Source organism: Drosophila ananassae, chromosome 2R (genome assembly GCF_017639315.1).
Source record: "Drosophila ananassae strain 14024-0371.13 chromosome 2R, ASM1763931v2, whole genome shotgun sequence".
NCBI classification, from domain to species: Eukaryota; Metazoa; Arthropoda; class Insecta; order Diptera; family Drosophilidae; genus Drosophila; species Drosophila ananassae.
The window spans coordinates 16168827-16195989 of NC_057928.1; the positions used below are offsets into that span (position 1 = coordinate 16168827).

Sequence of the window (27163 nt, forward strand, 5' to 3'; positions counted from 1 at the left end):
TTCTTGGCTAAAAAGACACAGGCAACGAGGCATGTAACAACATAAACAACAGAATACTATTTGGCCTTTTGCACCTTTTTGGCATGAACAACTTTCGGCAGGCCATTGCCGTCGGGTCGGGGGTGGGTTTGAGATGGGCTGTGAGGATGAGGCAGGAGAATCTCCCCGGGATGAGCTGTGTGCGCCGCAAGAGATCTTTATTTCGGGTCGAGGCGGCGGCCGATCGACCAAAACGACAACGCCCCGAAAGGCACAATTAAAATTTCACGCTCCTTTCCAGAGGGAGGAGCAGCAGGAGAGGGAGCCAGCAGGACCAAAAAGAGACACCACCTAGGAGCCCCCAAACCGAAACATTGACCATTTTTGGGCTCACATTTTGCAGCCATCGGCGGCATTTTCGCTTTGAGGCAAACAACTGCAAAAAAAAACCGAAACCCAGGAGCAATCTTTCAGCCGGTGGTGCAGGCAGGGTGGTTCGGTGTGTGGTGCAGCCGCCACGCGTGCAATTTGCAGTCGTCGGGGAATTGCCAGCGGCCCCTAAACACGCACACCACCACCACACACACACACACACACACACAACCGGCGCAGGGTGGACGCAAGCCCCGAAGAGTCAAGAAAGTGTTAATTAGCAGCGCGCGTGCTAATTACCAATGCCAGTTGTGAGTGCAGCCAATGACAGCAGCTCCCAGGCCAGCCTTCCACTTCGGTAGCAGCATACATTGCTGCAACTGCAACAGCAACAGCAACAGCAACAGCAGCAACTGCATCTGCTTCAAAGCGGCCATAACAACAATAAGAAATGTTGCAAATAGCAGGCGGGAAAATGTCAACGTCAGCGGCGCCACAACATGTTTAAAGATGCGTGAGCCGGTCCGGGTGAAATATCAATTAAATGCGAATTAATGCGGGATGAGGAGATTGTCTACACAAACTTGCATAATTCATACACTCGGTCATCGGATTAGATTATAGTGTCGTTACTAGAGACTGGCGGTCTTCAGAAATAAGTATTGGCATTTGTAAAGCGAATAAAGTTTAATTTAACTCTTTTATGATTAAATTTCAGTTTAAAAGTAAGAGATTTGCGGACATATTTGAGTTATAATATTTATTATTATATTAGTTTAAAATAGCTTTATTATTAAGACAACTATAAAGTCTTACTATGTAAAAACTTACCAGATACTTAATAGATAAAAAAATTAAGTAAAATGTTTTTCAAATTATTTTAATTCAATTCATAAAAAATATGAAAAATGTATTTCTCATAATACTTGTTTAAGTTGAAGCTTTATTCACATTAAAAACAAAGTTTTAATTATTGAATTAGTGAAAGTATACTTATTTCTATAATCAACGAGAGAATTTCTATCATATTACAATTACGATCACAAGCAAACGGACTTAAATTTTTAAAATTTTGTAAATTTGTATTTTTTTTAAAACCGTAAATAACAAAAAATGTTTTTTTTAAATAATAATTACAGATGCATTGAATATATTACATCCAAAAAAGCGCGCTACAAATTTTTTACCATCAAAAATGGCTTGCTTTAACAGTCTGGCAGCCCTGAAATAAGCCAATGTTATTAACAGAGGACGATGTAACAGTCGTGTTTAGATCGTACACAACACTTTTTTTTAGTACTACATAATCCGTTAAAAAGTATGGCGCATTTTTGTTTAAATGCTCACAATGCGTATACGCATTTTTATTATGACATGCATATTAAGTATACGCATATTAAGTATACGCATATTAAGTATACGCATATCAAGTACACGTAAATTTATATTTTTTAACTTAAGTTTTTTAGTGTCTTATAAAAGATCTAAGAACGACCTTTGAAACGACTTTATAGAATAAAAATTTAAGTATTTAAAAGATATTTTTAGGTATTCCCCATAAATAAGAAAACTTTCTTTCAATTACGCATTTTCAGATTTTTTATTTACCTAGCCAGCCGCGAAAACAAAAAAAATAAACAAGATCAGTGCAGAGCCCCAATAGGCTTAAGAGCACACAACAAACAGACAGAAAAAATAAGAGAAATGAGCTGGCAGAGCCTCACTCTCTCGTGTAGGAACCGGGTGATGAACAACGAACACGACCAGCAACTCAAATTCAAACACACGGCCAACGCGAGCGGTTCGGTCCGGTTGTTTAATGCGTTGTGCGAAAAAATAAAATAAAAAACTTTAACCAACAATCTGTGGCCAAAATAACGAAAAACAAACAGTTGATAAAGAAAAGAAACACAAAGCAATGGACAGACGGCTAACCGTCAATTGAAAAGCAATACTACAATGAAGTTTTATTTTTGGATCAGTTGAGACCAAAAAAAAACAAAATCAAAAAAAAAAAGAAGGTAAATCCGAATCGAGATTTGCGTAGGCCAGTGCGACCCAATTTCGGTGCAAAGTTTCGAGTAGTAGTTCCCCGTCGTTTTACGGTTATTTGTTGCTGGTATTTGGCTCACTTTTTATTAGCCAATATTGGCCGATATGCGAAAAGTATCTGCAAGTGTCTTTCATTTCTCTGCCATGTGCAGATCACGTGTCTCCTTTTGGCCCTTTATTTTGGCCAATATAGTGTAATGGAAGAAAATATGATTTTCTGGCCCAAAGCCCCAAAGGCGTCGCCTCGTTTACCTAATAGAGTTTCCCCCATCGCCCAACACCGCCCACAGTCGAAATTTAATTACTGCATGTCTGCAATCGGTTGCCTAGGAGGTCTGGACTGGAACTGAACAGAAAAAAAACAGTAGCAGACAAAGCAAGAAATATATTTAAATGCAATCGAAGGAAACTCTCCAGGCCAGTCCAGACTATCATGAAATATGAAATGAAATATTTACCGGAAATCTTCGTCGCAAAAATGCATATATTATATGATGTTTCATTGTAAAAAAAGTGTTTACTGAAGCGATTTAAAAATATATATGCATATATTTAAAGCACCTTAAATTTCACAAAAAAATGTAAAAAAAAAGGCAAAGAACCTGCAATTTCAGCACTATTCTTTCGAGCCAAACTGTATGGAACACATACAGAGATACAGATATACAAAATGGTGGTGTAGAAAAGATGGGTTATCAGGCAATCAGTTTTGGCACATGTTATAACACCACTTATCGTTCGAAAATCGAAGAAAACAACTGCGACATCCATGGTAATCAGAGGCAGTTGCAAAAGGGTTCTAGAAGGGAGTTATCTTTATGGAAATATATAGATATACGTAGTTAGATATATTTTAGATAAAGAATTGCATTTTTTTTGGAAATATATTCATATAAGACAAGAGAAAGGTCTAGATGCACTTAGATAAGATTATATAAGATACTTAATCTCTATTTCTTATTTTTTAATTCCATTCTTACAGATATCTACAACAAAAAGAGTGCATACGAGTGTGCAATTATCCAAAAATAAATACTCCACGTTGGACTTTGAAATTGACTTTTTGCACCGACATGGACTTAAGGGTCTTCATATTTTATATATCCCTATGGATTGCCGAACTATCGGGTAAGTTAATACGTAGCATATCCCAAAAATAGTTTCTAAATAAAGTGATTCATAGTCAGTTCATTGCGATTTATTCACTTGTTTCCCAAAATTAAGATATTTTCCTAAACAAACGATGTGCGTAACCGTAAAAGCATCAAGTGGGAGATACATACATATGTGTTTCCGAATGTATATCCGTCGGATTTATATCATGACGTGTCCGTGTTATGACGTATGATGCGAATTTATAGATCTCGGCAGCTTTTTTTCCCCCAAAAACACATGTTGCGCGCCAATTTCGTGTTTTTTTTTCGTTCTGCTTCTCTGTTTTGGCTTTATTTCCGAAATTTCATTGATAATTCAAATGACAGCGTAGCTTGATTGTGTTTATTTGTATTTTCGGTTGTATTTTTGGTTTCTATACCCTAACAGAGGTTATCTTAATTTTGTTACTAAGTATGACAATTTTTGTAACTAGTTATGAGGATTTTTTAGAGACTTTTTGAAGAGAATTATTCTGTATATTTTCCAAAATTTACTAAAAATTTCTGCAAAAGGTATTCCCTATTCGGCTTGACTTTCTTTGTTTTTGCATTTTCCCAAAAATTTTGTTTATTTATTATTGGGTTTGTTTTTATTTGGCTTTCGCGGGCCTCTGTTTCTCTGACCTTGATAGCCAAAGGTAATAGGGCTACCTTATTTTGTTTGGTCTTCAAAACGAAACTGCGTCACAAAATTTTAAATAAAAATCAAGGATGCATTAGTATCTAGAATAAACATCTAAAACAGGTGTATTTCATACATTATTTAATTCGTTTATCTCATCTTTTTGCTTATCCCTCATAAAGAGAACAAATTCCTAAGAAACTATTTTGTTTGCCACATTCCTCAGTGGTGTCTCTTGTTTGTCATTCTACAGAATGTTCTGTAGGGGAACCCAAGATTATTTTGTGCTTCCCTATTTACCTCCGATATGGAAAAAAAAAGAACACACAAACATATGTATGATAATCTGAAGAAATCTAATATTTCTAACCTTGGGCATGGTTGGTTGTCTTGATTTTTGTCCAGGAGTGGCGAAGCTAACTTTTATTTGGAATTCCATCATAATCTGGCCTTATCAACAATTGTACGAGTGAGTACGCCGCCACACCGACAGATACTCTTTGTGTTATAGACCCCTTTCGGGGCTACGAACTACATCTATGGGGTTTGTTTATAAACTGTTTCTAAATTTTATAAAAATTTTAATAAAACACTACTCTTTGGCGGGATAAGACTATGATCTATAGATCCCAATAATACTATAGACCCTCATGTAAGCCCCACAACTATCTAATATCGCGTCCGTTACTGTTTGCCAAAGAAATTCCAACCAGATGAATACGATAAGTGAACTTACAAAGGCCAGAACAATCGGAGAGCGTGCCAGGTTTTAGCCGTTTTGTTCTCTTTTAACTTTTTCTCCACCCTGGTACTGGCCAGTCCACCGAAACACTTTTCAATAAATTTTAGTAATTGCAATTGAATACCTTACAAAAAAACAAGAAAGGAAAGCTAACTTCGGGCGGAGCCGAAGTTTATATACCCTTGCAGTTCAGTCGCAGTCCGATAGGTGGCGCCACGCATCTATATTATTAGATATACAGCGGATCGTATATAGTCGGCCGATCCTTATGAAATTTGGCATATCGAATTATTTTGACCAAAGAAGCATACATTGAAAATCCCATCCTTCTAACTTGAAAAACAACGAAGTTATGCCATTTCCGATCAATCAGTTATATGGCAGCTATAGGATATAGTCGACCGATCTTTATGAAATTTGGCAGATCGTATAAGTTGGACCAAATAAGAATCCATAGAAAGTCCCAACCTTCTAACTTGAAAAACAACGAAGTTATGCCATTTCCGATCAATCAGTTATATGGCAGCTATAGGATATAGTCGACCGATCCCGGCCGTTCCGACTTATGTACTACCTGCAAAGGAAAGAAGGGTGTGTGCAAAGTTTCAACTCGATAGCTTTAAAACTGAGAGACTAGTTTGCGTAGAAACAGACAGACAGACGGACAGACAGACAGACGGACAGACAGACAGACAGACAGACAGACAGACGGACAGACGGACAGACGGACAGACGGACATGCTTATATCGACTCAGGAGGTGATCCTGAGCAAGAATATATATACTTTATAGGGTCGGAGATGTCTCCTTCACTGCGTTGCACACTTTTGACCAAAATTATAATACCCTCTGCAAGGGTATAAAAATGTAGAAATCATTCTAATAGTTGATTACCTAAAAGGCTTCCAGACCCTAAAAACTATTGAAATATTTAAAATTACGAAACAAAAGTGACGGGAAAAAGTTTTATAATTTAATACCTAAATATTTATACTTAAAGAATGAATTTTCTTTAAGTGTGATTATTTTCTTTTTAGCCCCTTAGAAATACAGTCATAAAAGGCGACTTGGAACCCCAAAAATTGTACCTTTTTGTGTGTTACTAGGGGAGACTTTTGACCTAGAAATTGGCGTCTAGCTGGTTGTGGGTTATGTCACCCTGCCCCCTCCATTTTCACAACTTTGTTGTGGCAAATGCAAATGCCAGGTAGTGGGAATGGAAATAGAAATGGAAATGGGTGGGTGGTACACTTTTCTTTATTTAATGACTGGCCATGACAAAGGCTTCCTAGCCCTGGCGACTAAACATTGATGACTGATTCCAATAAATCCCCAATAAAATGATTAATAAATTTAGCTCCCTGGCAAGCCACATTTCTCAATGGAATGAAATACCTTGAAGAGTGCGAAACAGTTCCCGTGATCATGACATTGAAACTGCCTGAGGATAAGACTACGTGTTTTCTTTCCATTTTTTCTTTTTGATGAAAGCCGTTTCTAGTCTTCTATGGGGTCTGAGAAATCTCTTTGGTGGGGAGACTCACGTCATTTCTTAATTTGATTGTCCGGCACTCGAAAAGGGGCCTGCGCTCTTTCTTAATCTATTTGTTTTTCTGCAATCGCATTATCAGACCAGTTAGCTGCTTATAATAAAAGCCAAAAACCGAAAAGGACAAGTTAAAGATAGACCCTATAAGAAATAGGTAGCCGGAGCTGACTCACTTGACAACAAAGGGCAAAGTTCAGATTTGAATCGTAATCGAAAAGAGAAACTGTTGAATGGACAACATTAATCAAATTGAGGTTTTTAATCTGATTTGTGATAAGCAACTAGCTAAGCTAAGCTAAGCTAGGGGTATTATGTATTTATGTTTAATTAACAGCAAAGTGCAGAAATCAGTCAACCAGTTTCTGGCCAAATTCCACAGCCGTGAATCACGACCATCTGAAATGTTGACCGTCTGAAATGTGGAGCAAATAAGTTGAAAGTCATGATAGTGAAATTTCAGGAATAGCCATATAGGGTCTGATAAAAATAGATATATTATATGGATTTCTCGAGCGAGAGATTTCGCGTCTAATCTTCATGTGTGTAGTCTGCACATATCCCATACCGGAGCCATTAGTCATCCTCCTTTCAGACCCCAAGTCTTAGTCATTAAAACGCATAAGTGTATCGGTTTATGTACGTTTTTCCTTTTGCTTTATTGATAAATATTTTAGTTTAGGAACGTCTCATCACCTCGGCGTCCACACTGGCCCTGATCAGGGTGATGGTCTTGCTCAGCTGAAAGACCAATTTCGTATTGAACTTCATGTCCGGCATGTAGGCGGGAAAGTGATCCGGATTGAGGGCAAAATGTGTGGAGGTATAGTTTACATTCTGGCGAAAAAAAAACATGAGTATGTAACTGATACAATGTAGTTGGAAAACGATTTAAGTTTCATTCGAGGTATATTCGCTAAAATGTCCAATGTATGTCCAAGTTAAAACGCAATTGTGTTCATATATCTATGCTTATTTGCCTTCATTTGTTTATATTTCGCTTTTTTTATGATAGCCGGTGTATTTTTAAACAATCCGATAGATAGCTTTGTTTATTTGAGAGAATATTTGAATAATTTTTTGGCCTGGCCCCGCTCAAGATAAGGAATTTAAGGCAATTTTTTATCAGATTTCACAATGAAGTAGGTCACAAATTTTACAAATTTGACAGTCTTTAAATATTTAATTGGTTGTTACAGCTTTCCAAATATTTGCATTACGTTTATGAAAGTGAAGTGAAGACTAGAAAAGCCAGTTTATGACTTGACTTTTATGGGGTTTATGTAAGGCAATCGTATGATTTTGAAAACTTACCGCCAAAAGTGGACACTCGTCTGGATAGTTTCCGGATTGCAGTAGCTTTCTCAGCACGGCATTCAGGATGCGATTTTTGCTTCGGAACTTGATCAGATGACAGCCATCCACTCGGATCTTGATTAGTTGCTGGAGCAGACGATCCCTCCTGTTGCCGATCTGACCCACACTCAGTTCCACCCACATTTTCTGAACCGGGCGCCGCAGCAGGAGCAGGGTGTTGAGGAAATTGCCCTGTCGCTTGGGCAGCTCGATGATTTGGCATCGGAAGGCCTCTGCCGTGGCGGGATCATTGACCGAGCAGTTGATCTCCCGCCAACGTATCTCGAAATCACGCTACAAGTGGGTTGGCCCATTAAAATAAATGCGCATCATATGCCGAATTCATAAACTTATAGACTTAGTCACGGCAGCTAATTTTGGCACAAAAGACCGACCGCAAAACTGCATCTGTTATGGCCATTATGCGTACATTTTCAATGGAATTATGTTGTTTTTTTCGCATTTTAATAAACACATTTTAAGAGTGTACACTTGAAAAGTGTGATGAATACTTTTCCATTTAAAATACATAATATTTCCATTTTAAAAATGCATCGGAATATTTTTATTTATCTACGTACGGTTGCCAGTGACGGATGCCACAGAATAATGGTCAGAAATAAGCATAATCCCGGCAGAATGGCTTCAGTCATCATACTAAATACAAGCCATTAAAAGACACATTGCGGCCCCAGTGCAGTAATTATTAAACAATAATTATTATTATTATTTTGTATAGAAAACATATAAATTGAATATCAGCGCACATCTGTTTTCCGAGCTCTCTGGATGGACGGATGGAGGATGGGATTGGGGGGTGTTTTTGTCTCATTAATCAGACATTTTACGTTGTGCCGTATAATTTAATTGTAATTGTGCAATTTGTACGAAATAATTCGAAATAATCGCTGGGGGACACCCAGCCCGGCCCGCGCAGGCCCCACATCAAGAATTCAAGGCAGGGCTTCTGCATAATTCTGCATATAAAATAATTGCCTTTTGTTAGAAGAATGAATTCTCTCCATAAAATGTATTTTTGGGTGCATTCGCAAATATTTCAATGACATTGATCAATGTCATTGTTTTGGTTATTGAAAGAATGGCTGACTGAAATAGAACCGTGCCATGAATTAGTTCATTATACCCTTGCAGAGGGTATTATAATTTTGGTCAAAAGTGTGCAACGCAGTGAAGGAGACATCTCCGACCCTATAAAGTATATATATTCTTGATCAGGATCACCTCCTGAGTCGATATGAGCATGTCCGTCTGTCCGTCTGTCCGTCTGTCCGTCTGTCCGTCGGTCCGTCTGTCCGTCTGTCCGTCTGTCCGTCTGTCCGTCTGTCTGTTTCTACGCAAACTAGTCTCTCAGTTTTAAAGCTATCGAGTTGAAACTTTGCACACAGCCTTCTTTCTTTTGCAGGCAGTATATAAGTCGGAACGGCCGGGATCGGTCGACTATATCCTATAGCTGCCATATAACTGATTGATCGGAAATGCCATAACTTTGGTGTTTTTTAAGTTAGAGGGTTGGGAGTTTCTTCACATGTTATATTTGACCAAAATATCTTATGTACAAAATTTCGTAAGGATCGGCCGACTATATCCTATAGCTGTCATAGAACGATCGAAATTGGCATAACTTTGGTGTTTTTTAAGTTAGATAGATGGGATTTGGTACAGATTCAATTTTGGGAAAAAAAATCTGATTTGTCGAATTTCATAAGGATCGGCCAACTATATCCTATAGCTGTCATATAACTGATTGATCGGAAATGCTATAACTTCGTTGTTTTTCAAGTTAAATGCATGGGAGTTTCAATGGATTCCTCTATTGGCAAAATAATTCGATATGCCAAATTTCATAAGGATCGGCCGACTATATACGATCCGCTATATATCTAATAATATAAGATGCGTGGCGCCACCTAGCGGACTGCGACTCAACTGCAAGGGTATATCAACTTCGGCTCCGCCCGAAGTTAGCTTTCCTTTCTTGTTTTCTGTTCCATTTGTCGAGCTTATGTTACCTTTCCCATATGTTTAACTTCAGTTTGCACTTATTATTAATGGTAGCGCATGGTAGCCCTCGACTATAATTGATCTATAATTAAGATAAGGTTTACTACGCCTGTCGCCGTCGGCTTAAACGTGAAACAAAATGTATATATACAAAAAAAAAGGAAAGCGTAGAACAAAAATGTTTAGTTTACGCAATTCTAACGAATTTGTTAGCCACTTATAAAGTTTGCTCTACAACAGGGGCTACCATACCATACCATATTTCAAAAAAAGCAAAAATATTAGGAAAAGGAAGCCACGTTAATGTTGCCAACTAATGGTTAATGGCTAATGTTTAATGGCTAATGGTAATGCCAACCGTGAAGTGAAACCTAACTGAACTCGGCTGACAATCAGACAAGTCTGGTAGCTATGCGGAAAGATTTATTCTATATGTTCTATATGCTCTATAAGATTAAATGAAATCGCATAAATTACGCTTACTTATGGGACGTGTGAGCTATGTTCAAAAAAATAAGATTAATTACGTACGTACGTTTAGCATAAAATTCATTCTAAACTTAATAGCATTATAGATTGTAGAACGGGGGGCTCTGATGTCACACTTTTTTGGCACGCTATAGTTGGATTATATTGCCGTTTAATTTAAGTGTGATTAAATCACATCTGTCATCGTTTATTTTAATTCTGATAGCTATTGTTTACGAACAGCTGCACAAAGTATTCCAAACTCAGGCCAGTTAGTATGAGAATTAAAAGAATAACTAGCAATTAGTTTGCAGATAGTTATTTGGAAATTTAATAAATTAAAATGTATTTAAATACTTGTCTAAAAACAGCAATTTTCAGTTAAATCTCTGATTCATTTTCTAGTAAATCACTGGCTTGGTCTTCCTGGCTTTTTGGCACTAAAGTCACAGTTTTATGAGCAAAATAATGACCAAAAAGCCCGCTCAAACTCCCATAAACTGTACGAAAATATGATAATTTCAGACACATCATTAGATTCGCCATCAGAAAATTATCAAAGAGACAATTTTTCAATGTTCCCGTTGATTGACGTGAATGGGTAGTATCCGCGAGAGAAAAAAAAAGTGTCAAAATGGGAAAATATTTGTATGAAATATGTTTACAAACTTGAACGATTCCTAATTACTCCGTCGGATCTGTTGGTCTTTGGTCGGGTTTTGGTCTTCATACCGACCTTTTGAATTCCGCGTAGTTGAGAGCCGGCCTCCCCTTAATTTAAGACTTTTTTGTTGTACTATTTTTACATGTAATGTTTGTTTTGTTTTAAGTAACTTTGCATGTCAACGAGGTGCTGACAGGCAGCGTGTCAAAAAACAAAAAACTACAAAAAAAAAAAGCACAAAAATTAAAATTCAAAACAAAAATAAGCGAACGCTAATTGTACTGAAATTTATTTCGTTTTAAGATACGTCGCTGTGGTATCTGTATCTGGTTTGTGTGACTCCTCCTCTGCTCCTCGCTCCCTGAATTGCATTTTTGCATGCCTTCGGCCTTCGGCTGTAGATCAATCAAAAAGAAATATGGATCGCCTCGTTTGCAGCTTCAAAGTATCTGTATCTGTATCTGTAGAAGCCCCCCGATATCTGTGTGTTTGTATCTTCAACTTGTATCCGTGTCGGCTGACTGGTGCCTGTTGCCTGCCCTGCCGGACTGCCGGCCTGCCTGCCTGCCTGGTGACGTAAGTGGACAGCCCAGAGCCACTACCGATGCTGGTGATGGTGCTCCCCTCTATATAATCATAATCACTGCTTGTCGCCCAGAGATCTCCGCTAATGAACGCCGCCGACCCATTTATGAGGCGGATATGTGCTTAGGTAATTTGCATCGAATTATTGGCAACCTTTGGAACCTGAAAACCTTCTCCAACCAGCCAAGCTCCCTGCTTTTTTTTTTATCATTTTTTATTTCACCTTTTTTTTGCTGACCTAAAGGCGTTAAAAAATGATTACTATTCCGTTCGGGTCAATAAACTCGCACTTGCAAAGCAACCAAAACAATTATTACGAATAAATGAATACACATATTAAATTTATTGTCAAGTTTGGCATTTTATGGGTTTCTTTTCACATTTTGAAAAAATTGTTTTTCCCAGAAACCAGATTCAGATTCTGATTCAGATTCAGAATGAAATGCCAGGAAAATGATGAATAATTTTGTTTTAGTTTTAAGACTTTGTCGACCAACCTTCAAAATTAATTTCAATAAATATTCGGATCGGATCGTAGGTATTCAAAATATTCAGAATATTGAACGAAGCACGCACAGTTAGTGCCATGACATCTCCAGCGCCCTTCTATGCGCTTCTCAATCAAACAAACACCGAACCAAACACGAACATATAGCTAAGCACATGAATAATTGCCCCGTCTGCTGGCTGTCATATAGATCGTCCCGATCTGATAGCCAAAGAAGCCAAGCAATACCCCACAAAAGCAACAACTTGTATCTATTTTAAATTACGTTCAATTAACTGCGCTTCACCTACAAAGTCTGCTGCTTCGATGTTAGTGACGTCAATTTCGAAAAAAATAAATACTTTATAGCCATAGTCCAACATCGGGGAGACAATTTTGTAACAATTTTGTAACATTTAACAATTAAATGTACAAGCAATTGGGGCTATCCAAGAAATGAATTATTCAATGAAAGGCTCCAATCTTTGAGTTTGTTGTGGAGTGCAATTGTTATTTCCCCATTTTTATCACTCGGCTTGGCGGCCGGGCGTCGTCTTCCCCGCTTTTATAATTCAATGATAAAATGTCAAAAATCAATAACAATAAATATATGATAAACGAGAGTGTCACTGGAGAGTGGCGTACTTTGTATTCCACCAAAAATAAATTCCATTTCGTTTGTTTTGATTGGGACTATGGTGCGATGTGGAGGTAGCCAGGGGGTTTCTTGGGGTATCTTGAATAAACTGAAAGTGTGTGCCTAATCAAATTGCCATTTTTATAAATTTACCTCAAGATTTATTGAATAATTCATGGCTATATAGTTTACTGGGCGGAATGTGATTTTCATGATCAATCGATATGCTAATATTGAACTTGAAGGGCATTCGAATCAATATGGAATGCGTAGTTGCCCTTTTTGGGTATCGAATTTCCCTTTCAATTCCATAGAAAATATAGATCTTTATTGTTAAATTATTAGTATTAATAATTTGTATATGTCTTTGTCTTTCAGCTCAACCCATTATTCCGGAGGATGATATCGAACCCTACCAATGTCCCCCGGACTTCAATGACTGGCCCACCTATAATGACGGTTTCTCGTGCATTCCCTGTGAGGGGCCCCATTGTCCGATATTCGTGATGGGCGAGGGAGTGGATCACAATGGATGCCCCATTTTTGAATGCCTGGAAGAGGCGCCAGTTTGCAAAAACAGCACCACATCCGCCAAATACTATACGGACAGGTGTACGGTGTGCGATTCATGTTCTGAACTTAAACAGTGTGTGGAGTACTGCTTAGTGGAGCCAAGGGATTGTTGGTCCAATATAACCAAAGAGTTAAAGACCGACGGCGACTCCTGGACGGAGGACCATGGCTGCAAGGAGTGCTCTTGCAGAGAGGGGAATATATCCTGCACCCAGTATTGGTGCAAGCCACTGGATTGTAAACCCGAGGAGTATATCACTCACGAGAACGAATGCTGTCCAACTTGCCCAGAGAAAGATGCAGATGACTTCTCTTACGAAGCACCAAGAGAAGTGTTCCCAGAAAGTTCCTCCAGCATCCCTGTTTTGAATTTCACTGAAGGCTTAAGCGAAAGTACAGTATTTACGGATTCGACTCCTAGCCCCGTGAAGAGCTACACAGATGATATAACTAGTACCATGGCCAGCAGCTCTGAATACTTTATAGAAACTTCTACGGATTCAACAACGTTCTTTGATCTAGAAAGCTCAACCGACTCAACCACATCTCGATTCTTTAACCTCGATTCGTCCACAAATGATCAGATATCCGAAGAGCCGGATTTCGTCAGTTCGACGACGGAACAGACCACTGAGATGTATGACATATCCACTGAGGCTGTGGATCGTTCTACGGTAGTAACCGACACACCGTACATTCCGGAGCTACCACCAGTTATAAATCAAACGAAAGAGGGTGGCGACTCGGAGCCAACTCGCAGATCCACCAAAAACGATGGCATAGATGAGTCCCTGACACAGGAAAATTCCAATTACTACAAATGGTTTATTTTTCCATTGGTCTGCTTGATTGGTCTATTGATTTTCACCTGCATTGTTACCTACCTGAAAAAACTGAATAAAGTCGAATATAAACCAACTTCAACAGGGACTCAACAGTCCCAGAAGGATAGACCGGAGGAGGTGTACCCCTTCCTGATGATGTTGAATGCGGAAACTATCAACAAAGAGACGACACGAGTCGAGTGCACTAAACTCCAGCAATAGGGTTCTGGTTCCTTCATTTGTGCTCTAATTTCTGTTAAGAACCTCTGCGATAGATGAAGGACATCATGAACTGCACTAATTTAAAAATTTTACTACTAATATTATTTGGTATTAGGCCGAATAATACAAACATTAAGACGCCCCGCCACGTGACGTATTTGAAACGGAAATAACCTGCTGAGTTCGCACAGTTTCTGTCGAGAGTTGGGAACATCGATTTGGAAGAGAATAATCATATATCGCAGATCATAGAGGGAAGGAGGAAGGCGTTTTTGGCACTATACGGATATACACGGACAGCGGGGCATCTTAACGCTGCAAGGATGAATATAAATTGATAAAATAATTTAGTCTTTCTGTAAGAAGAAAGGATCCTTCAGCGTAGTGATTTTTGATCTTGACATACTTTTTGATCTTCCCCTCTGCTAGAGAAATGTATACCAAATTCGTAAATTAAGTTTGCATTTTAATCATTATAGAAATTGGCTAAGATAGACAGTAAGTAAGACTAAATTTAGACTTGTGATAGTTTCAAATAATAAATGGACGAAAATTCAAAGAGTATTACTAGGAACCACATTAGTTGATTGTAAATTATGAAACGAACAAGCACTCTCTCACTCATACTCTATAAAACATTCAGACACACCTAATAAAGTCCTAGGAAACGCATTCCTTTGTTATCATCTTTATATTACGATTTAGCAGCTAAATAAATAAAAATAAAAAACCAAAGTTAATCGAAAAACAAAAAGATATAACTTTTTATTTACTTTATTCCTGTTATCTATATTTTTATTGCATTTAGGCGGTTAGAGTGATAGAGTCTAGGTGCTGCACCAGTCCTCGCAGCACTTCAGCTGTAGTGGAATCTGGAAGTTCATCCAAAACAGACGCCGTGGTGCCAGCCAGGACTCCCACACGAGGATCGATGGGCAAGGTGCCCAGATGTGGTATCTGGGCGTATTTAGCCAACTCTACTCCACCATTTGATGAGAAAATGTTGGTGCAGGAAGTGCAATGCGGGCATACAAATCTGCAACAATATAGTTTTTAATTATCGGAATGAATTACAAAAATAACCAGTGTTCTCACTCACCCACTCATGTTCTCAACAATGCCCAGCAGTTTGATGCCCGTTTTTTTGCAAAATGTTATCTCCTTTCGCACATCATCCAGAGCAACACCTTGCGGCGTAGTAACAATGATAGCTCCGTTGCAGGGAACCTCTCTGAGGCACTCCATTACGGTAATGTGTTCATCCGATGTGCCCGGTGGCGTGTCGATGATCAGGTAATCCAGTTCATCCCACTTAACATCCGTGAGGAACTGCCGGATCATCATGGTCTTTTTCGGACCACGCCAAATCACCGGATCAGTACGGTTCTTCAGCAGAAATCCAATGGACATCACGGCCAGGGTTTGGCTCTCATCCGTGTAAATAGGCACCCACCCCTCGTCGCATTGGAATATATCGCTGCCCTCCAGTCCCAACAGATACGGCACACTGGGTCCACATAGGTCTATATCCAGCAAGCCCACCTGGTCAATAAAATACAATAATTAAAATCACCGCATCATGTTCTTGTGATGAAATAGTTGAGAGTGACAATTACTTTGTGGCCAGTTTGACGCAACGCCAATGCCAATTGTGTGCTAACGGTGGATTTTCCAACGCCTCCTTTACCGGACAGCACTACAATCACGTTTTTTACTTTGTCCAACATGCTTCTAATTATTTAAAACAAATTAATCACAAGTTCAAAACAAATAGTGGATGGCTGGCCGAACAAGTGAAATCAGCTGTTTGATAGGGATGGAATATGTACAGTGGGGCATTATTTTGTATATCGGTTACTGATAAGAAATTAAAATAATTAAATTTAAAATTTATATGTATAGAATACATAAAAAAACTATGTATTCAATGAATGTATCAAAATACCTGTCACTTTTGGATGAAAACAATGTTTAGATTATTTGAAATTATCAACACCCCCAAGCTTTCGCACTGTCTGGCAACACCACCTTATCAGGCTGCAAATTTCCAAGCTCCGGCAACGACACCGCCGGCAAGTGTCGATTTTTATTGGTCCAAGTAGCCGCGCAGCATGTTAATTGACAACAACGAACTTTGCTGGCGAATGATAAAATAAAAGTGCCGCGATTGAACGGCCCGTGAGGATCTGGTAACCGTACACCACCGACAGCAGACGAGGCTAGCGTCTACGGCCACCGTTGATACCCGAAAGGAGCTCAATTGGAGAATCGAATGTTGCGCAACCCGCTGCTGCCCCGCATGTTCTTGACCATCGAATTCCAAACAAATCAGCCAACAGCAACCACCGGACACGGACACGGGAACGGGCACCCTGACGGCAAAAACAAAAGCAACGACATCACGCCACCCGCTTACATCTGATAATCAAATTTAAGTACGATGAAGAAGCGCTCCAGTTCACGTGGCACCCCCCCGACCTCGGGAGATTTGGCGGCCGATGGTGACCATCCTGCCGCCTACAAATCGGGAGCGGCCAGTGCCCCGGCCACACCCACAAAGAGGAGAGATGCCAGCGACGGGAGTGGTAGCAGTGCCGGAGCTAGAAGAAAGCGCAAGGACGAGATCGCCCAGACGTTTGTAATCGTAAACGAGCGCCCAGTGGATGACATATCGCTAGATTTCTTCTACAAACCACACACCATCACCTTACTGGCGGTATCAGTTCTCGCGGTCATGTACTTTGCCTTTGTCAGGTGAGGCGGCCGTCAAAATGGGATTCATCCGAAAGCACACACAATTAACCCCGGGAAAGCCCTCCAAATAACTTTGACTTTTTGTTATTATTTTGAAACTCGAGAAAGTTTTTTCTCTTTTTTGTATGTTAATTATGGGGTAACCATAGTTACATAATTTGTTATTTTATTATTATGATAGACTGAGGCCAAGAGATTAACAAAAATATGTTATTAGATAAGAAGTTTATTTATTTAGTAATATTTTTTATTACATAATTAGAAAAAAAAATCTTAAAATATTCTATTTCCAGTAATTTTCCATAAATCCAAAATAGATTTAATAGTTTCCTCTTATCTTAACCATAAAATATGATTTAATGATTAGGAAAGAAAAATCTGAAATCTGAAATCTAAAATCTAAAACATGTGCGCTTTTTTAACTCATCGGGTTAAGCACTTGAAACAGAATCACACATACAATGCCAAATATGTCATCCCAGACAGTCCGAAGGTTTAGAATGCCGAAAAACATATATATATATACCCAATATCAATATATAGACTATAAAGAAACTAAAAGTCAAGTAAATACACATATGTACGTAATGTACTTAGTTTTTGCATCATCATCATCGTGCCATTGACCCCCACTAAAACCCCATCGAAAAAAAACGTGCTATGCTGATAAGGAATACTACGGCAGCCGAAATAGTAGCGACTATGGGAGCCAAGTTCACCCACTTTGCAATGCATTATCGTTACAGGAACGAGGCGAACGTCGATGACAATCTGTGGGCGGGCCTGCTATGCATTGTGTTCTTCTTTTTGATCGTATCCGTGATAGCTTTCCCCAATGGACCGTTTACGCGTCCCCATCCCGCCGTTTGGAGGATATTGTTTGGATGTTCGGTGTTGTACCTGTTATCACTACAGTTTCTAATGTTCCAAAACTATCCAACCATTCGGAGTATATTCTATTGGATTGATCCAAAGTTGAAAAACTTTCACATCGATATGGAGAAGGTAACAAGATTGTTTATTTTATTTATATTTCAAGTTAATTTTTGTGTATTTCTGTAGGAATACGGAGTCAATTGCTCGGACATCAGTTGGGATCGTGTCAAAGGGCACTTGGACGTCTTTGCCTGGGGCCATTTCCTTGGCTGGGCCTTCAAGGCCATCTTAATCCGTCACATGGGCATCCTGTGGGCCATTTCGGTCATGTGGGAGATAACCGAGATCACATTTGCCCATTTATTGCCGAACTTCATCGAGTGCTGGTGGGATGCCCTCATCCTTGATGTCATTATCTGCAACGGCCTGGGTATCTGGATGGGCCTGAAAATCTGTCAGATGCTCGAGATGCGCGAATACAAGTGGGCCAGCATCAAGGACATATCCACCACAACTGGCAAAATAAAGCGCGCCATGCTACAGTTCACGCCCGAAAGTTGGTCAGCCATCAGATGGCTGGATCCAAAGTCAACTGCCATGCGATTCGCAGCAGTCATACAGCTGGTTATCTTCTGGCAGGTCACCGAGCTGAATACGTTCTTCTTGAAGCATATTTTCGAGATGCCGCCAGATCACTTTATTGTGATTGGACGCCTCATATTCATTGGACTCTTTGTGGCGCCCTCGGTTAGGTGCGTACTATCTTGTTATTTCAATCTAGAAAGATTTAAAACATATATATATTTTCAGGCAATACTATGTATATGTCACCGATACGCGCTGCAAGAGAGTCGGCACCCAGTGTTGGGTTTACGGCGCCATCATGGTCTCCGAGGCCATTCTTTGCATCAAGAATGGCAAGGAGTTGTTTGAGCGCACGCAAGCCATCAACATTGTCCTGTGGCTGACGATCCAAGTGCTTATTTCGGTGGCATTTGTCTACCTGGCAGTTTGGTGGCAAGTGAGTAACTATTTTTACTTTAAAAAAGTGAGTTTCTTTTAATGGTTTCTGTTTATTTTAGCAACGGCAACTTAAAAAGGTTTCATCGACGCCAACAAAAAGAAATGAAGGTATTCCTGCCACCTCATCCTCGCCATCGAAAGGTAGGTTTAGTTAAAGTGCTCCGCAGGCAACATTAAATGGAGAAAATACTAATCATCTGATTCGATGTTGCCTGCTTTTCTTAACAGATTAACTTTCTTTTGACACCAATTAACTTACTTTAAAAAATATTGGCTCTTTTAATGGTTAACTTTCTTGACTCTTTGATCTCTATTTGAATTCTCCTTGCGCTTTCTCCCCCTCTGTCTTTCTCTCTCCATTTCTTGTTGGACTGCCTTGCCACAAAATCATAAAGCACAAGTGCCAAGGAGTAGATCCATTGATGCACCCACCACCACCACCACTGCGCACTACGATATTAAAATTAAAATAGTCTAAACAATTATTTGTTAGCTTTTGTATCCGAAACTTTCGATCTAATATCTTTTCATTTCACTTTTCTAGGTAAATTGTCGCCGCAAAAAGACAAGAAAATTAAGTGAGAACTAGTTACAAATGTCATTTTGAATAAAATATATGAAAGCTACAGAAACAAAGTGGATCTGGCCATTCTACAAAAATGAAAAACAACCAAAACATCAAGATTATGTACATACACTTAAAGAAAACTGTACTGATTAAATTAAATACAAAACTTGTAAATATATATATGTATAAAAGATATATATATATATATATATTTATTTAAAAGACAAACGAGAGAATACTTGTTAATAAGCGAAATACAAAAACGGAATTTCTACGGCCTACTCCTAGGTTAATACAGACGATTTAATTGTCTCTCTTAGCTTAAGTTACAAACGAAATCTAGAATTTCATATATTTAATATTATGTACAGAAGCGCTGGGGATGTTAGACTTCGAAGCATGCCGACACGGTCTTTTTAACAGCATCTCGAGCATATGGGATGTACGATAGCGAGTACCAGGTCATGGCCAGGGATTGTATGATAATGAATATAAGCGTCAGTCCGGCTTTTTTCAACTAAAAAATAAACCGAACAAAGAAGAATATTCAGCATGCGTTTTTCGATTTTGATTACCACAATTCCTTACCACTATGGCCGATATAAAAGTCATAATAATGGCCACGATCACGATACTGGTGGCTATCAGTCGGGTCTCGGCAAACATCTTTTTGATCTGCTTGAAGGGACCCATCAGAAAGCAAGTACTGTAACCCGATAAGTGAAACTCATTAGCCGATATGTGTGAAATCTTTATCGACTTACCTGGCCATCGAGATTATATTTCCTAGAGTATAAAAAACCGCAAAGACCACAATTCCTCGGTGCAAAAATAGGGCAATGGAGCCCAGCAGCGAAAGGAAAATGCCCAAGACAAAGCAAATGCAAAACGCCTTGATGCGAGTGGACCAACTCAAAGTGGACATGTCATTAATCTGCGTTAATAGAACAAATTAGTACTTTTGACAAGAGTGCCACTGATAAGCGTTGAGTCACAGCGCGGTTTCCCCCATGTGATCGGGGGGCGTTTATGTGGAATAAGACTCTTCAAAACATTGATTATCTGACAAAGCGGCTATTAAGAGTGTAATTAGTACGTCACCTGTGTGATGATGCTGCTTTCCTCCTCAGGTGTGGGCTCATCCCCACTCAGAACGCGGCGTAGCTTGTCCATGTTTACGGGTTGGATTTATTCAACAAGTGAAGTCTACTTAAGCCCTGCTCTGGCTCTCAAGTCAACAGATAACAGCCTCTGTTCTTATTTCTGTCGGGTTTTTCCACTGCCGCAAAGACAATATTAAATCCAAGATCAGATCAGAATTAGGTCTGTCAAAGATTGATCAACATATCGTTAAGTATATGCAACAAGTTGAAACATCGATAACAGTCATGGCATTTTGGCTATTTTTCAAATTTCAATAAAAAAATGCTGGATATTTTTTCTAATTCCATAAATTAAGTTATTTATATTCAAAAGGTATATTTTTTACTATATTTCATATTAAATTACAAATATATTTTAAAACATGGTGTTTATAAAGTACTCGAATGAGTAATGTATCGATAGTTTTCCGGACAATCCATCTGGCAACGCTGTTAACATGTTTTTCTCTGCAATACGTAACATTCTGAAAAATTCACAAAATGCAGCCAAATACACGGCTATTACCGCTCAATTACGGCATTTGCGAGGTCAGAGGAATCACCAAGTCGAAGTAGGACTCATAACCCCCACAGATGTAACCACCAACCAACATGACACACCAGCAGAGGCTGCTCGCGAAGGCGCCAAGGAGGTGGCTCTCGATTTTGGGAAACGGGAGGCCCATGTGCCCTCCTTCAATCTGGCGGCCTATGTAAATAATTCCAGTACCCTGAAAAAGTTTATTGACCTTGGAGTGGATCTGCACAGCATAGAAAAGCGCAAAGGTCTGGGTCAGTTCGTTCTTGGCCTCGATTTTGAAAAGAATGTGAAGCCACACATTTCCTTCCTGGTGGATCAGGGAGTTTCCCCCGACAACTTTGGCAGGATGTTCACCAAGAATCCGCTGTTGTTCAAGGAGGATCTGGACGATTTAAAAACCCGCGTGGAGTACTTAAAGAGCAAGAGATTCTCAGATGAAGCCAGAGCAAGAATTCTCACCCAGAATCCGTATTGGCTGATGTTCTCCACCCGGCGTGTGGACCGTCGCTTAGGATACTTTCAGAAGGAGTTTCGGTTAAGTGGTCACGATCTTCGTTTGCTGGCTACCAAAGAACCTAATGTTATTACCTACAATATGGAACATCTGCGGAAATCGGTGTTTACCTTAAAGGAAGAAATGGGCTTCAGTCCCAAGGAGTTAAGTGCCTTAATCGTTCGCCGGCCACGACTGATGATGACTCGTAAGTATTATTTGTAAATTAACATTTATGGAAAGAATAACAATTTTCTTTGTTACAGCTCCTGATGATCTTATTGAGCGTTTTAGCTACATCCATCAGGACATGGGTCTTTCCCACGCGCAGATTGTCCAGTGCCCTGAGCTTCTGGCATCGCGAGAATTCCGTCTGCGGGAGCGGCACGAGTTCCTCAAGTTATTGGGCCGAGCCCAGTACAACCCTCAAGAGGACCTTTATATATCACCTAAAACCATAGTGCAAGGAAATAACTTTTATTTTGTGCGAAATGTGGCAAAAAGTGATTTGGAAACGTTCGAATTGTTTTTAAAAACGAGATGAAAATAAATGGATGAATTTGTTTAAAAAGCGCGCCAAAGTGTGACCAATTTGTGGGTATAAGTTGAAAGCTTCATAAAGGCGGGGGTAACCAATGTCTATTTAAGTTATTAACTAATTTTAAAACAAAAGTTATATATCAAAATATAAATAATAATGCAGACGAAGATAAATGAGTAAAAAGTGTCCAAGCAATTTCAGTATTTTTGGTATGGCCAACTACTCCGCCAAGTATTTACAATCTTTTTCGATGTTGCACAACACTGACGAAAGGTCCCCCTTTTAAAGCAGCCGTGGAAACAAACGTTTTTTAATACGCATTAAGCTCGAGGCGGTGCGTAGAAGCGCAATTCGTGTTTAATTTAGTTTAGAGTCAGCCGCTTCACGGAGCATTAAACAAAAGTTGCAATATTCAGCGCCAGCTGTTAGGTTTAACCAAAAGTAAAGAATTAGTAGCGAATCGAGTGCAGCGTCGGAGAAACAGCGCCAAACAAAAGTAAAACGCATTTTCCTACGCATACATTAACACCCAAGCGAATACACACACACGTATTAACAAGGAAGGGCCGAATTAAAACCTCTGACTAAAAATTCATAAAAAACAAAGTTTTGATTTAATCCGAGTAAAAGGAAAAAAAACAAGTTATCTTTAGTGTTGACGTGTTGAGCACACAACACGCTTACCCACACACAAAAACAAAATGTCTACGACACCAAAATCTACAGAAGATTTGCTTGGTGGTAAGTTGTTTGTTTTGCTCTTTCTTTCGTGTTTCGTATTTCTTTTTGCAATCATAACAATAACACAGTAACCCGTTATGGCGCGGTGCTGTCGTAGTTGTTGCTGTAACTATAAATAGATACTATATAGTTTCTGATTTGTTTGTATCCGCATTTTTATGTGCCGCACTTGCATCTCCCATATTCTATTTCAAGGCTTTGCTTTTGATTCAGTTTCTGTGTTTCCTTTGTTTTGTTTTTGTTTTTGTTCTTGGCGCAGCGGACAAAAACAAAGAGCCTTGCAAAAATACGAAAATAAAAAAAAAAGTGGAAACTCCGCCGCAGAAGGAGAATGAAAACAAAGGAGCTGTCAAGCCTCCCTTCGGTGGCTCCACTCCTTCCCCCCCTCTTCGACGGTCGACGACTCATTCATTCATGTCATGTCTTGTTATTTTGCACTTGGCCTGCTTGACGTCAAGCAGCCGCACTTTTTTTGCTCTCTCTCTTTTTTTGCAGCCTCTTTCCGCACCTCTCTCCCTATTTTGCTCCCTTTTTGTCTGGCTGTCCGACGAATTGTTTGCAAAAATAATTCGTAAATAAATATGTGTTTTTTGTGGGAGGGCATTTCCCTATCGGTCGTTTCCAGAAATTGCGACTTTGTCATTAGCTTCAATTATATTTCGGCCGACTACTTTATCAGATCCAAGGGGCACTCACATGCTTACACTGAGGAAAAAGAAAAAGTTTAAATAATATAAATATTTTCAAAATAATTATCTGTATGACCTAGAAAGGACTATTGAACTCTCAAAAAATTCACATTCAAAAATTCATGGTCAAATTAGGTGATGGGTTTTTCTTTGTGTACCAAATACTACGTAAGAAAATATATAATATGATACGGAGGAGTCATCCTATAATAAAGGCGGTTCAATGGGCCCAACTCTCAGGGTCTTTCGGCCAGCTGCTGCTGCTGCTGCGCTGCCAAGATGCACATTAACACCCAAGAGCGAAAGAGATGGCTAGGTGGGGGGAGTGAGAGGTGGTGGTGAGGCCGGGAGGAGAGAGAGAGCGGCCTACGTGCCGTGAGTCAGCAAGCCAAGTTTACAGTTAGTTATTGTTGTTGCTGCTGCCACCCTTAGATACGCTTTTGCGTTTTTGTTTTTGTTTCCATTTTCGCTGGACATTTCTTTGTACCTGTAACCCGGATTCCCGATAACGGTTCGCTAGTCTCTTGTTTACCTGAATCGGCAAGACTGTTTACCTGTTTTTGAGTGCAATTTTTGCTAAAAACTGTCCTAACTGTATCATCCTGGACGCAAGTCTAGACTTCAGGCATTTAGTATTCGTTTGTCAGCATGATTGGTCTGCCACGTGAGTGTGTTTCTGTAATTGATTTGAAATTTCAAATTCTTTAAATTAGTTGTCTCAGTGACAGTGATACTTCGATAGATGAAAAAAAAAATAATTTCTAAACATAGACTACCATAAAGATTTATTATTTTTTCTAATTAAATTTCTTATTAATTTTGTATTTTAGTTTTTTTAGAGTAGCATAATTAGAGTTACTACTGTATTTTCTTATCAACAAATCGATTCGAACATCTCTGTCATATAACCTGCTGCACGCTTCTCATCTCACAATACTGCAATCGGCTGTTTCGGGCTTTGTTTTTGTTTTGAAAATGAAATTTCCTTCGTGTCGAATGATAAGCATCGGAATATAGAATATAAACAGCAGCATGTGTGCCTCCATATACTGTGTGCACTCCATATATACAAATGCCGAAATTAAACGGAAATTGTACGGGTTGTATGGGGTTTTTAGCCTTATCAATGGGGCACGGGCACTCGAGAACACATCGACTTTTATATGGTATATATATTATATATGTATATGAGCTAACGAACTGAACAACGTGCCTTTTTGTTGTTGTTACGCTAAAGCAAACACACCAACAAGTCTAGAAGGGGTGACGATTTTTTTATTTTTTTTCGAGATACCGTCGCGTATTATGGCTCTAAAACTCACAGTGACTCTCAAACTGTTCAAAACCAAACTTCTCAAAACTCATAGTTACTCTCAAACTGTTGAAGCAAATAAAAATAATAAATTTTTTAACTGAAAGACTAACATTTGAACTTAGCTTTCACCTTTTTAGATGGCCTACTAGTTCTAATCCCCATTTTATGTTGATTTTTTTTTTGCAGAATCTTGGATCGAGTTGAGCACAACAGCTGCCATGGCTGGGATCAAGAGCCCCGACAGAATCACCCCGTTGCCATTCAACAACGGTGAGGAATATCTGCGCCTTTTGCGCGAGGCTCAGCGCGAATCGAACCAGTCCAGCCGGGTGGTCTCCCTGGCCAGCTCCCGTCGCGACACGCCCCGCGACAGCCCCAAGAGCCCACCGAACAGCCCACAGTCGGAGCTCTGCCCGGACGATGAGCTGAGAAACGTCTATATCAACTACTGGACCAAGGTAAGTGGATGGCCAGATGGCAAACGAACCGTATCCGAGGTGATCTTGTAATCCAATGCGTTTTCTTTGTTTTCAGACTGGAGATAAACAGAACACAGACAACGGAGACTGGCTGAAGAACTGGAATCGCAATGCCGCCACCGAAGAGCAGCCACCCAAGTATGAATTATAATAATAATAAAAATTTTATTAAAAACTAACTAGAAATGTAACTTATTCTTTTAGGAGCTGGAACTTTGAGGCTGTGAGCGCAGATGCTGGCGATGAGGAGGAGAAAAAGAAGACTACCACTGGCTACTCCATTCGCTTGAAGCGTTTGGGCGCCAACTCCTTGTTCTCCCGCGAAATTCTCTACTCGCTGCTGGTGACCAATGTCCTCTCCTTGCTGTTGGGTGCCGGTTTCGGGTGAGTATTCCCTGAAAATCACCCATGAAGCTTAAAGTTAATGATTGATAATTATTTTTAGATTGTGGCTGAGCAAGCGTGGCATACTCCTTACCCGTGTGGTCATTGACTGAAAGATGCCATAAACAGAAAAGAAAAAAATCTATCAATATGCACATCAATCGAAAACAGAACATTGAAAGCGCGTTCCATATAAGAAGTCGGACTATACATATGAATATATAACATATATATATATATATAGAGAGAGCCAACCGTATTCCAGTTCACTTGTATTTCTCAACGAAATTCCACAAATTCGTCACGTTCTCATTAAATACATTACTTATAACAATTTAAATTGTAAGCTAACGAGCTAAAATCAGGCCATTGGGCGAGGGTTGATCACTTTTCTTTCTTAAATACATATTATATATAGTTTTATGATTAACACGGCAATTTAAATGATACAGAGATGCATTTGTAGAGGCAACTCTCTATACATTTTATACATGTTTTGCTGTAGCACCCACTTTGTCTATGCAATCTAGCCGTAGATCCAACTCCATATGAAGAATTTCCATCATCATCACATCCACTTATCATATAAAGATCATGTTGTAGGCACATTGTAGTTGAATCATATTGTATATCCAGAACATACTTTCTGTTGTGCATTCGTAAAATGTTTTGATTTTCTAGCATATAGATGAAAAAAGAAAAAAAAAATACCGAAATGGGAAAAAAAATATATATAAAAAAAGTATATATATCTAGAAATATGAATATGTGAGGGAGGGGTTAGCCCCCACTAAAAAAAAAGAAGAAACCAACACACAATAGTTGTAATAATTTTTATATTAAAATATTTTTCAATATCTATTTAAAAAAGGATTTTTAAATTTGTTTTAAATTTGGGAGGGTAAGAGGGATTATTGTGTAGATAGATATAGGTAGATTCGGGAAACAAATCCTAATCCCTTCTTTTAAGGCTTAAGAAATCCCCTGCTGATCCTGATCTGATCTCCTGAATTCCTTTGTTAGTCTCTGCTTTTGTGAACTTTAACTAACCTTAAAATCAGTATTTGTTTGCACAATTGAAACAGTTCTCAACAAGTGACGATCTTCTGGCTAACAATTGTGTTTGTCTTGGCTTTTTGCAATAAATATTTATTAGCGTCTGCCAGGGGTTGAGTCATAATAGCTTAGCATTTCATCAGGTTGTGCTAATCAGCTCGTAGAGCTCGACGATTTCAGTTAAAAAATCAATAACTTACAGAGAAAGCTAGGGTTTTAACTCACTTTTGGATTAAAATTAAAACTAGTATTCCTC

At 39.1% G+C, this 27163-nt stretch overlaps 7 protein-coding genes across 11 annotated transcripts; 4 read left to right on the forward strand and 3 right to left on the reverse strand.

Moving 5' to 3' along the window:
• The first annotated feature begins 2112 nt into the window (after window positions 1–2112).
• LOC6506757 lies at window positions 2113–14977 on the forward strand. Its single transcript, XM_032453733.2, has 3 exons — window positions 2113–2372; window positions 3386–3531; window positions 13065–14977. Exons 2-3 carry the CDS (start codon window positions 3477–3479, stop codon window positions 14303–14305), a joined length of 1296 nt encoding a protein of 431 aa, XP_032309624.1. The 5' UTR covers window positions 2113–2372; window positions 3386–3476; the 3' UTR covers window positions 14306–14977.
• LOC6493225 lies at window positions 6424–11725 on the reverse strand. 2 transcript variants are annotated; one of them, XM_044714928.1, is made up of 3 exons: window positions 10983–11725; window positions 7782–8117; window positions 6424–7304 (listed from the first exon to the last, which is right to left on the reverse strand). In XM_044714928.1, exons 2-3 carry the CDS (start codon window positions 7965–7967, stop codon window positions 7146–7148), a joined length of 345 nt encoding a protein of 114 aa, XP_044570863.1. In that variant the 5' UTR covers window positions 7968–8117; window positions 10983–11725; the 3' UTR covers window positions 6424–7145. The 2 variants fall into 2 exon arrangements, with proteins under 2 accessions (XP_044570863.1, XP_001957300.1); XM_001957264.4 differs by lacking the exon at window positions 10983–11725 and adding an exon at window positions 8405–8479.
• Window positions 14978–15063: 86 nt separating the features above from the next.
• On the reverse strand, window positions 15064–16247 carry LOC6493224 (cytosolic Fe-S cluster assembly factor NUBP2 homolog). The gene is made up of 3 exons (XM_001957262.4): window positions 15922–16247; window positions 15405–15847; window positions 15064–15341 (listed from the first exon to the last, which is right to left on the reverse strand). Exons 1-3 carry the CDS (start codon window positions 16030–16032, stop codon window positions 15110–15112), a joined length of 786 nt encoding a protein of 261 aa, XP_001957298.1. The 5' UTR covers window positions 16033–16247; the 3' UTR covers window positions 15064–15109.
• A 78-nt stretch (window positions 16248–16325) lies between these two features.
• On the forward strand, window positions 16326–20072 carry LOC6506758 (phosphatidylserine synthase). Its single transcript, XM_001957261.4, has 6 exons — window positions 16326–17059; window positions 17806–18064; window positions 18122–18687; window positions 18746–18956; window positions 19018–19099; window positions 19503–20072. The coding sequence occupies exons 1-6, from the start codon at window positions 16746–16748 to the stop codon at window positions 19538–19540; spliced, it is 1470 nt and encodes a 489-aa protein (XP_001957297.1). The 5' UTR covers window positions 16326–16745; the 3' UTR covers window positions 19541–20072.
• LOC6493223 (vesicle transport protein SFT2A) lies at window positions 19676–20934 on the reverse strand. The gene is made up of 4 exons (XM_001957260.4): window positions 20628–20934; window positions 20291–20460; window positions 20115–20232; window positions 19676–20043 (listed from the first exon to the last, which is right to left on the reverse strand). Exons 1-4 carry the CDS (start codon window positions 20697–20699, stop codon window positions 19912–19914), a joined length of 492 nt encoding a protein of 163 aa, XP_001957296.1. The 5' UTR covers window positions 20700–20934; the 3' UTR covers window positions 19676–19911.
• Window positions 20935–21079: 145 nt separating this feature from the next.
• On the forward strand, window positions 21080–22814 carry LOC6506759 (transcription termination factor 3, mitochondrial). Its single transcript, XM_001957259.4, has 2 exons — window positions 21080–21910; window positions 21969–22814. Exons 1-2 carry the CDS (start codon window positions 21127–21129, stop codon window positions 22244–22246), a joined length of 1062 nt encoding a protein of 353 aa, XP_001957295.1. The 5' UTR covers window positions 21080–21126; the 3' UTR covers window positions 22247–22814.
• On the forward strand, window positions 22486–26724 carry LOC6506760. Of its 4 annotated transcripts, none has more exons than XM_001957258.4 (5): window positions 22486–22984; window positions 25175–25446; window positions 25523–25605; window positions 25672–25851; window positions 25913–26724. In XM_001957258.4, exons 1-5 carry the CDS (start codon window positions 22945–22947, stop codon window positions 25962–25964), a joined length of 627 nt encoding a protein of 208 aa, XP_001957294.1. In that variant the 5' UTR covers window positions 22486–22944; the 3' UTR covers window positions 25965–26724. The 4 variants fall into 4 exon arrangements, with proteins under 4 accessions (XP_001957294.1, XP_044570862.1, XP_032309834.1 ...); XM_044714927.1 differs by having other exon boundaries at window positions 22486–22739; XM_032453943.2 differs by lacking the exon at window positions 22486–22984 and adding an exon at window positions 24199–24337.
• Window positions 26725–27163: the final 439 nt, after the last annotated feature.

Excerpts from the sequence above, each read along its gene's own strand:
- LOC6506757 (XM_032453733.2), top strand. The coding sequence starts at position 3,477 with ATGGACTTAAGGGTCTTCATATTTTATATATCCCTATGGATTGCCGAA. Across the intron at positions 3,532-13,064 it reads ATGGATTGCCGAACTATCGG|CTCAACCCATTATTCCGGAG; the intron begins GTAAGTTAATAC and ends TTTGTCTTTCAG.
- LOC6506760 (XM_044714926.1), top strand. The coding sequence starts at position 24,746 with ATGCCGAAATTAAACGGAAATTGTACGGGTTGTATGGGGTTTTTAGCC. Across the intron at positions 24,840-25,174 it reads AACACATCGACTTTTATATG|AATCTTGGATCGAGTTGAGC; the intron begins GTATATATATTA and ends TTTTTTTTGCAG. Across the intron at positions 25,606-25,671 it reads ACCGAAGAGCAGCCACCCAA|GAGCTGGAACTTTGAGGCTG; the intron begins GTATGAATTATA and ends TTATTCTTTTAG.
- LOC6506758 (XM_001957261.4), top strand. The coding sequence starts at position 16,746 with ATGAAGAAGCGCTCCAGTTCACGTGGCACCCCCCCGACCTCGGGAGAT. Across the intron at positions 17,060-17,805 it reads ATGTACTTTGCCTTTGTCAG|GAACGAGGCGAACGTCGATG; the intron begins GTGAGGCGGCCG and ends TTATCGTTACAG. Across the intron at positions 18,957-19,017 it reads ACCTGGCAGTTTGGTGGCAA|CAACGGCAACTTAAAAAGGT; the intron begins GTGAGTAACTAT and ends TGTTTATTTTAG.
- LOC6506759 (XM_001957259.4), top strand. The coding sequence starts at position 21,127 with ATGTTTTTCTCTGCAATACGTAACATTCTGAAAAATTCACAAAATGCA. Across the intron at positions 21,911-21,968 it reads GCCACGACTGATGATGACTC|CTCCTGATGATCTTATTGAG; the intron begins GTAAGTATTATT and ends TCTTTGTTACAG.
- LOC6493223 (XM_001957260.4), bottom strand. The coding sequence starts at position 20,699 with ATGGACAAGCTACGCCGCGTTCTGAGTGGGGATGAGCCCACACCTGAG. Across the intron at positions 20,461-20,627 it reads AAAGCAGCATCATCACACAG|ATTAATGACATGTCCACTTT; the intron begins GTGACGTACTAA and ends CTATTAACGCAG. Across the intron at positions 20,233-20,290 it reads AATATAATCTCGATGGCCAG|TACTTGCTTTCTGATGGGTC; the intron begins GTAAGTCGATAA and ends ATCGGGTTACAG.
- LOC6493225 (XM_001957264.4), bottom strand. The coding sequence starts at position 8,479 with ATGATGACTGAAGCCATTCTGCCGGGATTATGCTTATTTCTGACCATT. Across the intron at positions 8,118-8,404 it reads GGCATCCGTCACTGGCAACC|CGTGATTTCGAGATACGTTG; the intron begins GTACGTAGATAA and ends ACCCACTTGTAG. Across the intron at positions 7,305-7,781 it reads ACGAGTGTCCACTTTTGGCG|AATGTAAACTATACCTCCAC; the intron begins GTAAGTTTTCAA and ends TTTTTTCGCCAG.
- LOC6493224 (XM_001957262.4), bottom strand. The coding sequence starts at position 16,032 with ATGTTGGACAAAGTAAAAAACGTGATTGTAGTGCTGTCCGGTAAAGGA. Across the intron at positions 15,848-15,921 it reads TGCGTCAAACTGGCCACAAA|GTGGGCTTGCTGGATATAGA; the intron begins GTAATTGTCACT and ends TTTATTGACCAG. Across the intron at positions 15,342-15,404 it reads ATTGTTGAGAACATGAGTGG|ATTTGTATGCCCGCATTGCA; the intron begins GTGAGTGAGAAC and ends ATATTGTTGCAG.